Raw genomic sequence first — 15910 nt, forward strand, 5'->3', positions numbered from 1 at the left:
AAGAAAGAAAGAAAGAAAGAGAGAAAGAGCACATATGTGAGTGATTCAACAGAATTATCTTCCTCTGCAACAAAAGCCATTACCATCCCCTGCATTTCAAAACAGAATTAATGTCAGCCTACAAAGCAGAGGAAATATCCACATGTAGTGCCCTCAAAAGAGGCAGAGAGGGGAGAGGAAGAGAGGGAGAGAGGAAGAGAGGGAGAGAGAGAGAGAGAGAGAGAGAGAGAGAGAGAGAGAGAGAGAGAGAGAGAGAGAGAGAGAGAGAGAGAGAGAGAGAGAGAGAGAGAGAGAGAGAGAGAGAGAGAGAATACTCAGCAACTCTAACCGGTCGTCCTAAACACCTTAAGTTTCCTACGTTCCTTCTCTACAGGGAAATGTTATGAGCAAGCCATTTTGACTAAGATCAACGTTATAGTAGTTGCTACCTGGTGCAATCTTTCACCAGGGGGAGAACTGTCATATCATCCCATTAAAAAGATTCCATGATGCCCACAAGATGCCTGGGGTGTCGACTGTCTAATATTGGACATCTCAGGAGATCCTACACACACATACACTCTCTCTCCCTCTCTCACAAACACACACACACACACACACACACACACACACACACACACACACACACACACACACACACACACACACACACACACACACACACACACACACACACACACACACACACACACACACACACACACACACACACACACACACACACACAGCAGTAATCATCGCCCCTTGGCCAGGAGTAATTGTACTCAGGTCACACTAATTAATCTCTCACACTCACTCTGTGTGAGTCTCCCTCTCTGTTTCACACGTAACCAGACACTTCCAAACATTTGCACAAGCATGCAGAAATGCACACATGACAGAATACACCCAAACAGCACTCTATTCACTAGTGCACCACTTTGACCACAACCAATAGGACCATTAGGCACACAGCCACTGACATGGCTCCAGACTGACTCCTGACTCTGCTGACCCCTGTATCTCTGTCAAATTCAGTAACCTGAGGACCTGTGACTCACATTGTTCATCTTCCCATTAGCGGGGCCAGAGGGAGTGGAATATGGGACAGAATATGGGAGAGCTGTTTGGGCTACTCCGCTGATGATGGGCTAGTTTGTGCTGTTGTTGCTGTGGTTCAGAAGCAGAAGTGACACAGTTTATCATACTCTAAGTCAGGCCATTCTACTGTACATCACAGCCCTATAACTCAGAGCAGGAGGACAGGACAGGACAGTCACATGGGCAATGTTGAGTTTTTTGGAAGAACCTTCACTAAGAGGCCATAAATACCTTATCTCTAAACGTAGTTCCTCTGCCCTGCCTTCTCCCTGCCTCCTCCATTTCTCTAGCTCGCTACCTCTCTCTTGCTTGTTCTCTCTCTTTCCATCTCTCTCCCTCCATTTATCTCCCTCTACCTCCCTGATAACAGATGGTGAACCAGTGTGTGTGTTCCACGGTTTCTCTTTTAGAACGAAGCATGCTGAGTTGGGGTCGCTCTCTCTCTCTCTCTTCTCTATCTCCCTCCCTTTCACTCTATATCCCTCCTCCCTCTGTCTCTATTTCCCTCTTTGATCTGAACCATATCTAGATGGCAGAGGGTGACCTGAATATGGAAGAAGTAAATATTGTGATTATTAGTGTGTTGTTGGTGACAGATGACAGGCCTCACCAGTAGCCTAAGAACGAGCTGACAGGTGAGAGTTGGGTAAGGTTTTGAGGACAAGGTCAGGGCAGAGACCTACATATAGGCAAACCTAAAATAAATCACAACTCCTTATTACTATAAATGTGGCACTTGAATTGAAGAACAGTAGCTATTAGATAAACACCTAAACCAAGTGGCTAATGTGTCACAACCAACACTACCATTAACAGGAGAATCAGAAAACTGTCCTACATTCACATAACACCCACATAAATAACTAATATGTGTTTCTATCTAATGACTAAGTCATCCCACGGGATGGAGGCAGGGGGATACAGAGGAAGGAACGGAAGAATAGACTGAGACTGAGGGAGATGTTCCTGATCAATAGGAAATTTAGTCTAGTCAAGAGTCTGAATCAATTTGATGAGGGACTGAGAACAAATGAAGATCAAGTCATGATACAATGAAGGAATTAAGTCGTAGTCCACCAAAATGAAAAATTAGATGATCATTTTTCTGATGTTATTATAGCTTCATAACATAGCTTTAGAATACAACAGTATTTTCACAGGGATCTGCCTCTAGTCAAACAGCTTAGATAATAGACCTAGTACCAGAACATATTAGACCAAACATTATAATCTGTGTGTGGAAGTAAAATTGAGATGAGTTCCAGACTTTCACTTTAGCTTGACCTGGCCGGTAAAGAGCTGATCTCCTTCACTCAGAAACTAACCTAACCTTCACTCAGAGAAAAATACAGAAAAGTTATGGTGTATTGTGGTTGTGCCGCAGAGCATCATGGGAGTTGTACATTGAGATACGCACGTTCAGGCTAGTTCCCGTCTCATCATTATTGAATTGTTATATAGGCGGGCTTATGAAACCACGAGACATAAAAGATTGGCGACGATTAAGTCTGAACCTATAGTAAATATTCTGTCCGGAAGAAGTAATTTTTTTCATGTTTAAAACTGTTATCTTCCGTGGTAGAGGCTAATTGCCAGCAGAGGCAAGTGCATAGTCGAGCTAGCTAAGAGAGAGCGTTAGCATTGTCATGGAAGGCAGAAAAGGGTTCGAGACGGATGTCGGCGCGGGAAAACAACGTGATTAAAAACGGAGGAATATACAATGAGTAAAGGAAAGGACATTTATTCAACAGTGAAGACAAACTTTGGAATTTTTATTTATTTATTTCACCTTTATTTAACCAGGTAGGCTAGTTGAGAACAAGTTCTCATTTACAACTGCGACCTGGCCAAGATAAAGCAAAGCAGTGCGACACAAACAACAACACAGAGTTACACATAGAATAAACAAACGTACAGTCAATAACACAATGGAGAAAAAATAAAGTCTATATACAGTGTGTGCAAATGGCGTGAGGAGGCAGGCAATAAATAGGCCATAGTAGCGAGGTAATTACAATTTAGCAGATTAACACTGGAGTGATAAATGAAAGAATTTGAGGATGAAATGTCAGTGAGTGAAGTGAATGAAGATCACGTGACTGAGGAAAATATTGCCATGGTTGGGGAAAATACTGAAAAACAAAAAATGCCTGGAATTGTCGAAAATATTGGACAGTTTCATGAAAGTGTTGAGCAGTGGAGCTAATATACAGAACGGTTTGAATATTCTGTTCTTGCAAATTACATTGATGAGGAAAGAATTGTGTTATGGGGCCAAAGACATTTAATTTAATTTACTATGCAGCCTGCTACAGCCAGACAGGCCAGGTAATAAGACATATGGGGATATTGGGAAAATATTGAAAGCACACTTTTCACCAAAACCACTAGTTATTGCTGAAAGGTTTAGATTCCACAGGAGAAATCAGGAAGAGGGAGAATCAGTGGCAATGTTTGCTGCTGCATTAAAGAAACTATCAGAGTATTTTAAGTTTAATGATGTACTGAATGCTACGGAGTGAAGCTACACAAAAGATACAATTGACTGAAAGTAATCTGATCTTGGCAATAGGCTTAGGTGGTATCCAGATTTTCATATCGTCATACTGTCTTTCTCTCATTCCGGGATTCATGGTATTACCGGCATAGCACATAAGGGGGCGCTAAAAACGCACGAATTCTAACAAAATTAGCACAAACTAATAGCGAAATCACATAAACGCTGTTAACTAAATGCTAACGAAGCTGGCAAATCCAGCTCAGTTATACAAGCATAGCTAGTAGTTACCGAATGTCATTTTTGGTGAGTGTGGATATTTACAAGTGAATGGGAACAAGGGAAATTGTGCAAATGAACAAAGTTGTGATGCATTCTTTTCAGAAGGAAGAGCAGAATGTGTACATGGAGCAGATGGGAGAAGAACAGAGGAGAAAAAAATGGCAACTGTACAGTACAGATAACTCATCCAGAGCTCTTTGACTTCTGGCAGAAAGCCATTATAAGATATCTGATGGCAAACATAACTTCATCACCTCATGTGCGCTGCGCAACAGAGACTCCCCCATTGTGCTATTTAAAACAAACACATGACTGGCTCAACTGTTCTGGGGAACTACGGTAAGCTTCATAATGTCAAATAATGTGACAGGTGAAATGAAGAACACAATCTGATTTATCTCCTAACGTATTGCACAAGTTGACTGCATGTATTAACTTAAAAAGTAGCTACAAATATTCACATTTATTGAAAAACTTCAAATAAATGTTGACGGTATTAAAAACAATCGCATGGCTTTTTCCAAATAGCCCGGTAGCCTACTTGGCAAGGGCCATTGAATTCAGTGTGTCCATGGAACTAGCTGCCAATGAGGCTCAGCAGTTTAGTTCATCAGGAAAAGTGAACAGAGTTGCAATTGAAAATCAGAGAAAGGGAAAGGCACATGCTTCCGCTGTGGCAAAGCGGGACATCATGCGTCTGTCTACATGCTGGTGTAAGGACATGGATTGTTGAGCCTGTGGTAAAAAGGGCCACATCGAACAAGCCTGCAGAAACAAAAAGAGCTCAGAGAAAACGTCAAGGAGACATGTTCACACTTTTGAGAAAGATAACAGAGAGGTGAGTGACTCATCAGACGAGGAAGTTACACTGAATATTCTGAATGTTGCTGGGGGGCCGCAGGGCTACTATGTCTCTCTCTAAATGGGTAGCCGGTGAGATTGACACATGAGCAGCTGTATCTCTTGTGTCAGACACAGTCTACAAAAAGACACTGAAACACCTTCCACTTCAGCTAGCACACATCATGTTAAAGACTTACACAGGTGAATCTGTCGCCGTAAGAGACCTCACTGAGGTCACAGTTCAGTTAAACGGACAAACTGACAAGCTGGCACTACGTCGTGTAAGGAGACTATCCGCTGGGATGTTCATGGCAGAAGAATATCCCACTAGACTGGCCATCAGTTTGTACAATGACACATGGAGACACAGGCCTACCCGCCATCTTAAAGAAACATGGAGAAGTCTTTAATGGAAATCTGGGTAGCTTTCCATTAAACCCGTACCTTGTGCTATCAGACCAAAAGTTGAGGCTGACTTGGATGCTTTAGTCAAGAACATAGTACTGGAGCCTGTCAGCGTGAGTGAATGGGCAACACCCATAGTACCAGTCCTTAAGAAGGATGGTGGAATCAGGATATGTGGAGACTTTAAAGTCACAGTTAACCGTTACCACACACTAATGACCTTTTCGCGGGTTTTGCTGAAGGTCAAAATTCAGCAAAATCGACCTCTGCCAACCCTACCTGCAGATGCATGTGGATAAAAAGTCAAAGGAGATGTTGAACATCGTGACACAGAAGGGGCTCTTCGGGTACTGTTGTCTACCGTTTGGAATCAGAAATGCGCCAGCGCTGTTCCAGAGGGCGATGGACCAGATCTTGAGTGGATTGCCTGGAGTACAATGCTACCTGGATGACATCCTCGTTACTGGAAAGAGCGAAAGAGGACAATCTCCAGAATTTGGATGCAACCTTACAGAGATTAATGGACTATGGACTGCGAGTTCGTAAGGACAAATGGGCATTCTTCATCGGTTGAATACCTTGGACACGTCCTCGATGCTACATGCCTTCAAGATCAAGGCTATCTTGGACGCCCCAGTGCCTCAGAACGTCAGCCAACTGCGTTCTTTCCTGGGGTTACTCAATTACTATGGACGCTTTATGCTGAGGTTAGCAACGAAGCTGAAGCCGCTGAATCAGTTGCTTTGTCAGGACAAAACATGGAAATGGACAGAACAACGCAAGGAAGCGTTTCTGAAAACCAAGGAAACACTCCTGAAATCTGAGGCACTGACGCACTTGGACCTGTCATTGCCCACCCAACTAGTTTGTGATGCTAGTTGCTATGGTTTGGGAGCAGTAGTGTCCTATATCATGCTTTTAGGTAAAGAGTAGCCGATCGCTTTCGCATCAAGGATATTGAACAAAACATAAAGTAACTACACACAATATATAACAAGTATTTTTCACTAGTATCTGTATGGGAGGAAGTTCACCCTTCTTACAGCTCATCATTCGCCGACGAGCACATTTGGACCGCATATTGGGATTCCGTCACTTGCAGCAAGCAGAATGCAAAGGTGGGCTTTGTTGTTGTCAGCACACAACTACGACATTAAGTACCACAAGTCAGAACTGCACTGCAATGCAGATGGACTTTCCAGGTTACCACTACCTGTGGGTCAAGCCAGAGTCATGCCAAGTGGACATCTTCTACTTCAGACAAGTGGAAAACGCACCAGTCCCTTCAACACAAGTGCAGAAAAACCACCAGAAACAACCCGATGTTATCTGAAGTGATGGACATCATTATCAAAGGTAGAGCCGCAGGGGAAGCTCCGGAACTGAAACCTTACCTTCCGAGGAGAACTGAGCTGTCAGTACAGTCCGATGTCTGCTATGGGGGAGGAGAATAATCATTCTGCCTTAGCTGAGGACACCAGTGTTGCAACAGCTACACTCAGAGCATTGTAGAATGGTTTGCATTAGGGAAATCACACGAAGCTACTTCTGGTGGCCTGGGTTGGATGGAAGCATTGAGGAGAAAGTGAAAACATGTTCCTCAAATCAGAAGGTTCTCAACGTACCGCAACCTGCACCTCTTCGTCTGTGGGATTGGCCTGGAGCAGGCATGGCAACACATACACGTCGACTTCGCAGGTCCATTTGAAGACAGAATCTTTCTCGTGGTCGTGGATACTCATAGCAAGTGGCCAGAGGTTGCCATCATGAGGTCTACTACTGTCCTCTGGCAGTCTCTATGGGGGTACCACAGGGTTCAATTCTCGGGCCGACTCTTTTCTCTGTATACATCAATGATGTTGCTCTTGCTGCGGGCGATTCCCTGATCCACCTCTACGCAGACAACACCATTCTGTATACTTCCGGCCCTTCCTTGGACACTGTGCTATCTAACCTCCAAACGAGCTTCAATGCCATACAACACTCCTTCCGTGGCCTCCAACTGCTCTTAAACGCTAGTAAAACCAAATGCATGCTTTTCAACCGTTCGCTGCCTGCACCCGCACGCCCGACTAGCATCACCACCCTGGACGGTTCCGACCTAGAATATGTGGACATCTATAAGTACCTAGGTGTCTGGCTAGACTGCAAACTCTCCTTCCAGACTCATATCAAACATCTCCAATCCAAAATCAAATCTAGAGTCGGCTTTCTATTCCGCAACAAAGCCTCCTTCACTCACGCCGCCAAACTTACCCTAGTAAAACTGACTATCCTACCGATCCTCGACTTCGGCGATGTCATCTACAAAATAGCTTCCAATACTCTACTCAGCAAACTGGATGCAGTTTATCACAGTGCCATCCGTTTTGTTACTAAAGCACCTTATACGACCCACCACTGCGACCTGTATGCCCTAGTCGGCTGGCCCTCGCTACATGTTCGTCGTCAGACCCACTGGCTCCAGGTCATCTACAAGGCTATGCTAGGTAAAGTGCCGCCTTATCTCAGTTCACTGGTCACGATGGCTACACCCACCCGTAGCACGCGCTCCAGCAGGTGTATCTCACTGATCATCCCTAAAGCCAAAACCTCATTTGGACGCCTTTCCTTCCAGTTCTCTGCTGCCTGCGACTGGAACGAATTGCAAAAATCTCTGAAGTTGGAGACTTTTATCTCCCCCAACAACTTTAAAAATCTGCTATCCGAGCAGCTAACCGATCGCTGCAGCTGTACATAGTCCATCTGTAAACTACCCACCCAATTTACCTACCTCACCCCACATACTGCTTTTATTTATTTACTTTTCTGCTCTTTTGCACACCAGTATCTCTTCTTGCACATGATCATCTGATGATTTATCACTCCAGTGTTAATCTGCTAAATTGTAATTACTCGATTTATTGCCTACCTCATGCCTTTTGCACACATTGTATATAGATTCTCTTTTTTTTCTACCATGTTATTGACTTGTTTATTGTTTACTCCATGTGTAACTCTGTGTTGTTGTCTGTTCACACTGCTATGCTTTATCTTGGCCAGGTCACAGTTGCAAATGAGAACTTGTTCTCAACTAGCCTACCTGGTTAAATAAAGGTGAAATAAAAAATAAATAAAAAACTACTGCTGAGAAGACAATCGAGAAGCTTGTGAAAGTGTTTAGTCAGTTCAGCTTGCTACTCCATCTTGTAAGCGACAACTGACCAATACTTGCACGAATGCTTGAACAGCTTCCTTATATCCTATAGGAACAAGCCTCATGCAACCACCAAAGCATTGCTTGCATCGCTACTCATGATGAGAGAGCTACGCACAAGCTTTGACCTACTCAAACCTCTGAACGCAAAGGAGACAGTGCGATGTCAACAGGAAGGTTAAATCAAATGTTGTGAACTGAGAGCAAAGGACAGAGCTTTCAATCCTGGAGAAACTGTCTCCAAAGTAGAGAAACCTACCAAAGTAGGTTCCTGCTGCAGTCATTGCTCAGACTGGTCCTGTGTCCTACATTGTCTAGACTGCAGAGGATGTCATCTGGAAAAGGCACATAGATCAGTTACTGGTGCGTAAAGCAACACTGATGGAATCACCAGTCGTGAGTGGCCCAGAACTGTTACTGGGTGACACTCTGACCCAGCAGTCATCACCTAAGGGCTCACAGTCACATTCTCAGGACACTGACTCAGGCACACCCATACAAGTGTGTGATGAGACCGTGACACAGGCTATTCACATGCCTACACCTGTGTCAACGCCACAGTCTAAAGACAGTAACCAGGTTTTCATCCAACCTTTTTATGTGAGTAAAGTACCCGTTGAATAAAAAATGCCATGAAACTTTCCATCAGGCCTTTCCAAATGTCGACAAAACAAAATACGCTAGACAAGGTGGGATCTTTTTGTGTTGGTAAAATTTATTTTGTGAGAAATGTCAGTGGAAACGCTTTTATGCGCAAATATTGATATAATAACCATCATATTGAAATAAACTTGGAGTCACACCTCACGCGATAACATGTTGTGTGATACTCCCACTATGACTAGTTGGCTACAGATTAAATAAATGATGTTGAACTTCAGAGGGTGGTGAAAGTGAAAGGTGATGAGCTCAATTGATGCTCCTTTTCAATAAATTTTGAGGTTCTTATTCTTTATTTGGTACATGGAAATTTAACCACAAAAACAATTTTTATGTGCACTGCATCATCACGTACAGCTTTTTTGAGTCAATTTGATGGAAACATCACTGGTGGGAAATTTAGTTTTTATGTGGATTTTAGAATATTTGCGTAAAAATCTGTCACCAATTGGATGGAAATCTAGCTACTGTTATTGAGAGTCAGGTTGACCGCCATTACCCTACGAGTGATAGGTGGGCACCAAGACGCTTGGACTGTTCATAATTGTTGTTAAATAGGTGGGGACGAGATGTGGTGTATGAAACCTTCGCAGAGCATCATGGGAGTTGTACATTGAGATGTGTTTGTTCAGATAAATGGTTTAACTAATTCCTGTCTCCCTTCTCATCATTATTTAATTGTTATAAAGATGTGGTTATGAAACCCACAAGACATAACAAAAGTCTATTTCTGAGCAGACGTGGGCGTCCAGCTATATTTTTCTGATAGGCAAAAAGCAGAACATAATCATTTCATTGGGTCTCTCCACATACAGTGGTGCAAAAAAGTATTTAGTCAGCCCCCAATTGTGCAAGTTCTCCCACTTAAAAAGATGAGAGAGGCCTGTAATTTTCATCATAGGTACACTTCAACTATGACAGACAAAATGAGAAGAAAAAAATCCAGAAAATCACATTGTAGGATTTAAAAAAAATTGATTTGCAAATTATGGTGGAAAATAAGTATTTGGCCACCTACAAACAAGCAAGATTTCTGGCTCTCACAGACCTGTAACTTCTTCTTTAAGAGGCTCCTCTGTCCTCCACTCGTTACCTGTATTAATGGCACCTATTTGAACTTGTTATCAGTATAAAAGACACCTGTCCACAACCTCAAACAGTCACACTCCAAACTCCACTATGGCCAAGACCAAAGAGCTGTCAAAGGACACCAGAAACAAAATTGTAGACCTGCACCAGGCTGGGAAGACTGAATCTGCAATAGGTAAGCAGCTTGGTTTGAAGAAATCAACTGTGGGAGCAATTATTAGGAAATGGAAGACATACAAGACAACTGATAATCTCCCTCGATCTGGGGCTCCACGCAAGATCTCACCCCGTGGGGTCAAAATGATCACAAGAACGGTGAGCAAAAATCCCAGAACCACACGGGGGGACCTAGTGAATGACCTGCAGAAAGCTGGGACCAAAGTAACAAAGCCTACCATCAGTAACACACTACGCCGCCAGGGACTCAAATCCTGCAGTGCCAGACGTGTCCCCCTGCTTAAGCCAGTACATGTCCAGGCCCGTCTGAAGTTTGCTAGAGAGCATTTGGATGATCCAGAAGAAGATTGGGAGAATGTCATATGGTCAGATGAAACCAAAATAGAACTTTTTGGTAAAAACTCAACTCGTTGTGTTTGGAGGACAAAGAATGCTGAGGTGCATCCAAAGAACACCATACCTACTGTGAAGCATGGGGGTGGAAACATCATGCTTTGGGGCTGTTTTTCTGCAAAGGGACCAGGACGACTGATCCGTGTAAAGGACAGAATGAATGGGGCCATGTATCGTGAGATTTTGAGTGAAAACCTCCTTCCATCAGCAAGGGCATTGAAGATGAAACGTGGCTGGGTCTTTCAGCATGACAATGATCCCAAACACACCGCCCGGGCAACGAAGGAGTGGCTTCGTAAGAAGCATTTCAAGGTCCTGGAGTGGCCTAGCCAGTCTCCAAATCTCAACCCCATAGAAAATCTTTGGAGGGAGTTGAAAGTCCGTGTTGCCCAGCAACAGCCCCAAAACATCACTGCTCTAGAGGAGATCTGCATGGAGGAATGGGCCAAAATACCAGCAAAAGTGTGTGAAAACCTTGTGAAGACTTACAGAAAACGTTTGACCTCTGTCATTGCCAACAAAGGGTATATAACAAAGTATTGAGATAAACTTTTGTTATTGACCAAATACTTATTTTCCACCATAATTTGCAAATAAATTCATTAAAAATCCTACAATGTGATTTTCTGGATTTTTTTTCTCATTTTGTCTGTCATAGTTGAAGTGTACCTATGATGAAAATTACAGGCCTCTCTCATCTTTTTAAGTGGGAGAACTTGCACAATTGGTGGCTGACTAAATACTTTTTTGCCCCACTGTACATACACATGCGAGCACACACACACACACACACACACACACACACACACACACACACACACACACACACACACACACACACACACACACACACACACACACACACACACACACACACACACACACACACACACACACACACACACTGCACACTGTCTTCCTCTGCACACTACTGTACATATCTCACTCCTACACACAATGCATCAAAATCCCTCCTTCACACAGATCTCACGACCCCACTAACAAAATCAGCACACTCATACAATGGAACACCCACAGAAAGAAGAACACATGAACAGCCCACACAGTGCAGTGCCTATACATTTCACTCACCGAACGAAAACTCAGACTGTATTACAGTAACGGTCAGTCTGTGTAAATGAAACCCTATCCACATAAATACACTCAGGATCCTTAAAACAAAGCCCCAAGCAGATTCATCAATATCTAATAATCCCAGTGTGTCACACACTCACCCATTCAGTACAGTAGCTACCTATCTGTGTTGTGGTCTTTACACAGTGAGCACATCACTTCCCCTCAAACTCGTATGATCAGGAGGAAAAATATCCCTCTGGTTTTACTCAATGGTGCTGTCACTCACTGAGATACACAGAGGAGTTATATAACTGTGCGTTCACAATTAAATGAACAGCATGTCAACTCGTTGAATTCAAACCAAATTAAGTAAGATCAGCAACAGGGGACATTTTGGGCATAAATCATTTGGGCATGTTGGGAACATCCAGCTAATGCTAAGTGACTACCATCAAGAAACAGTGACAACTAGTGACAATGTTTTACTTCAGTCAGGGAATAGGATCATAACACCATAGCCATCAAGCAAGTGAAGCAACCCATGCTTCCATTGGCCATGGAAAGAAACCGGGGGGAAAACATGGGAATTATACGAGAGAGAACCAGAGATACATTGTAGCATAACTCACTTTCTGCGGATGGTGGAGCTGTTGGTATCGGAGCTGTCTGTGTGTTCCAGTCTCTCCCGCTGCTCCCTCTCGGCTGGGTTCGAGCCACAGGACATGCCCCGGGTCAGCCTGGTGTGGGTATGTCTCTCCCGGCTCGGCCCTGCAGGGGGCACCACAACCGCGGGGGACGGGGCGGCAACAGGGCTGGTGGTGCTGCCATTACCTCCACTACTGCTGCCAGGGTGGATGGGCAGGGAGAGGGGCTTCTCAGCTCTGTGGTTGGTGTTGCTATGGTTCTGTTCGGGGAGCCCCGGGATTCGTGGAGGAGTGGGTCTTTCCAGCCTCAGGTCCTGGTTCTCCTGGCTGACTCGGTCCAGCTGGCCTTCCAGCTCCTCGATGCGCCGTCGCTGTGTCTCCAGGAGCTTGGCCTGGCTCTCAATTATGTTGTTGAGCTCTAGGAGGTACTCCACGGCACGGTTGGGGCTCTCTGGGCTGGTCTCCATGGTGGGAGGCCTTGCTCCAGGGAGGCTCCAGGGTACCACCACCTCCGCCGTTACGACCCTGGAGCTCCAGATCCCACCCCCCCACCAGCCCTGATGAGTGGGGGGGAGAGGGGAGGACGGACAGGGGGGCTGGAGGAAGATGAACTTGGAGATTGTTTTTGTCCCTTTCTACTTTACACAAAAAGCCTTTCAGAGATTCAGAGAGGTCAAGGGACACAACAGAGTGTGTCGACAGTTTCTCTAATTATTACATATCAAATATCACAATGCAAGATGAAGTTGGCTGCAATTGTTCTAGGTCCATAAGGGATGGCTAAACCAAGACAACGGTGCAAAGTTGAAAAACAAGTAAGGGGTACAACTGAGTGGGGATAGCTGAATACTTAGTGTCTTTAAATTCAGCATCTTGATGGATGGTGGAGGATTGAAATCCAGGGCTTTGGGCGTCAGGTGTCATTATTCCAAATGATCAACCAAAATCAAACAATAAAAGAGAGATGGATCAAGGCAGAGAAACAATAGACATAGAGGTATAGTTGAAATCTGAAACAATAAATGCACCTTATTTATCTTGACAATTCAATATTATTCTCTCTTATAGAGAGGCAAACATAGGGGGTTACTGTGTAATAAAAGATCAGTCAAATAAAGAGAATACACACCAGTGGCACTTGTCATAAACCCGTGTTCTCCTTGATAACTTCAGTCGAGATGTGTTATGATCTCAACAGCCAAGTGTTGTGGGTCAAATACATTGATTCTTTCCTAAAGTATTAATGATCACTAAACGTTGTCTGTCGCTCCTGCTAAAAAGGGAAAGGGGAAAGGGGTCAGGCAAAATGGCTTGTAATGGTCTCCCACTAATAAGCATTTTTTGTCAAAGATTATATAATAGAGAATATTCCATGTTCCCTCCCATATAGACTATCCCCGCAGTCTCTACCTCATTCTCTTCACCCCATGACTAGATGTGTCTTTGGAAAAAAAAAAATGAAGACGTTGGACGACTGATTCATTTCATAGTTGAGGTCCAAGTCCTCACCCCTGCCCTGTACAGACCACATCCAACAGCCTGAGATTGGCTTTTAGGCTACAGTTTTGCCCGAGTGTTCCTTGTATATCACCGCACTGCGATCAACGTCACGCACCCATAACGGATAATTGCCTACTCGATCGAGTCCTCTACAAATCTTTCGACAGTCCAGTTTCTTTCAGAAAATTGTTAGCTGAAAAATAATATAAATGTAAAATAGTTCACACGTCTCCAATATACATACTTTATCGGTATAAGGAGTTTCCACTTGCCTGTGTCGCGACGTTTCAGGGAAACCAATAAAATAGTCCTCTGTTAATTTCTAAAATCCCCTATGATAAAAAATAAAGTGCATTTAGCAAACGATTTTCAACTACAGTGGCGGTAACTTCGCACTCGTGGTGGCACAGATAAACGAAGATATGGACTCCTTGCAAATCTGTGAACTGTCCTGAGCGCGCGTGGTGCTCAGGAGCGCTCCCGTGGCGACGCGCAAGGTATGCTGCGCAATCGTTATAGACATGTAGCCTAGACTCTATATTGCATCGACAATTTAAAATGTATATTTTTCCAAAACGTTTTGATTGATTGTCTGTAATGATACATTTAACGAACATTTTATTTTGTCCTTTTAACTGCATTTATCAATAGCTTTACCAACCGTTAAACTGTTTTTCTTATTGGTTTTAATATTATAGCCTATAGCTTAGGCTACTGGTTTGCTGTAAATCAACTTCGCAAGCATTTCCCAAAATCTCCGCGGTGAAGGGACGTTAGTAATTTCCTCAAGTCGATTCATTTCACACTTGACTCTTTGGCTCTGAGGCCAGACTGCATGGTCTATAGTAACTAAACCATTAGACTAGAGTAGACCATTGTATATTACGGGCCTTAGTTTTGGAAGTGCTCAAAAATACGTATAGTATGATTCGTATATTGTATATATGACTCTAGGGCCAGGCTGGACTCAACTGGAGTAAAACTAGCGCGCGCTGCACGTTCTGCGCTATTAGCAAGTTTAATTGCAGAACGCAATGCTGATGAGACGGGTCTAGTCTTTACCAGACTAGGCCTACAGTAATATGTCACTATTGGTAATATTGCCTACTCTCATGGCTCCCTCTGTGCATTTTCTTCAGAATAATGAAACTTGAATACTTCAATGAAGCGTCAGACTATGGCAGAAAATAGCCCTCTGAAGGACCTCTGTTCCATGATATTTTTAGTAATACAGGATTACCTAACTGTCATTTTGTTTTAAGATCCCAGTGCCAGGTTTATAAAGGTCTTTGTGTAAATGTGCATGTCCTAATAACTGTGTGTGTGTGTGTGTGTGTGTGTGTGTGTGTGTGTGTGTGTGTGTGTGTGTGTGTGTGTGTGTGTGTGTGTGTGTGTGTGTGTGTGTGTGTGTGTGTGTGTGTGTGTGTGTGTGTGTGTGTGTGTGTGTGTGTGTGCGTGTGTGTGTGTGTGTGTAAGAGACAGAGAAAGAAGGGACACAGAGAGAAAAAATATATACATATATATATATAAATACATTTTTTTTTAAATATATATACAGAGATAGAGATTGAGAGAGAGATTGATAGAGTGAGTGAGAGATGCCTGTGTGCATGTGTTACAGGTGAGGCAATTTTACACACTGTACACTAACAGTAAAAAGCTTGATATTAGATCAGTGAGTAGAGTACATGGAGAAAAGTGAAATCCCTGCTCTTACACAGAGCCTGGTAAATCATTAATGTGCTACGTAAAGATCAGATGATCCTCATCTGTCACACACACACACACACACAAAGTCCCTTTGTCTATACATTCTCTATCCAGGCACATCTAAACATTTCCCATACAGAGTGCTCCCTCTGCCACGCTTACACTGAAGCTATTCAGGCATCTCTTTCTTTTTTTCACTCCCTCTATACAACCACATCTCTCACCTTCCATTTAAATCTCTCTTTTCATTCCCTCTATACAACCACATCTCTCACCTTCCATTTCAATCTCTCTTCTCACTCCCTCTATACAACCACATCTCTCACCTTCCATTTCAATCTCTCTACTCACTCCTTC

The 15910-nt window shown here is 43.5% G+C and overlaps 1 protein-coding gene across 2 annotated transcripts in view; it reads right to left on the minus strand.

Annotated features, from left to right (window-relative positions):
* LOC129829850 (IQ motif and SEC7 domain-containing protein 1-like) overlaps positions 1-14342 on the minus strand; it is a 72628-nt gene extending 58286 nt beyond the window's left edge. Inside the window, exons 1-2 of one of the 2 annotated variants that reach the window (XM_055891831.1) lie at positions 13754-14342; positions 12329-13616 (exon numbers count right to left, since the gene is read on the minus strand). In XM_055891831.1, coding sequence (XP_055747806.1) covers positions 12329-12810 — 482 coding nt within the window. In that variant the 5' untranslated portion in view covers positions 12811-13616; positions 13754-14342. Of the gene's footprint in view, positions 1-12328 lie in introns of both variants that reach the window. The other variant, XM_055891832.1, reaches the window with a different exon arrangement.
* Between the last annotated feature and the right edge of the window lie 1568 nt (positions 14343-15910).

Source organism: Salvelinus fontinalis, chromosome 31 (genome assembly GCF_029448725.1).
Source record: "Salvelinus fontinalis isolate EN_2023a chromosome 31, ASM2944872v1, whole genome shotgun sequence".
In the NCBI taxonomy this organism is placed as follows: domain Eukaryota; kingdom Metazoa; phylum Chordata; class Actinopteri; order Salmoniformes; family Salmonidae; genus Salvelinus; species Salvelinus fontinalis.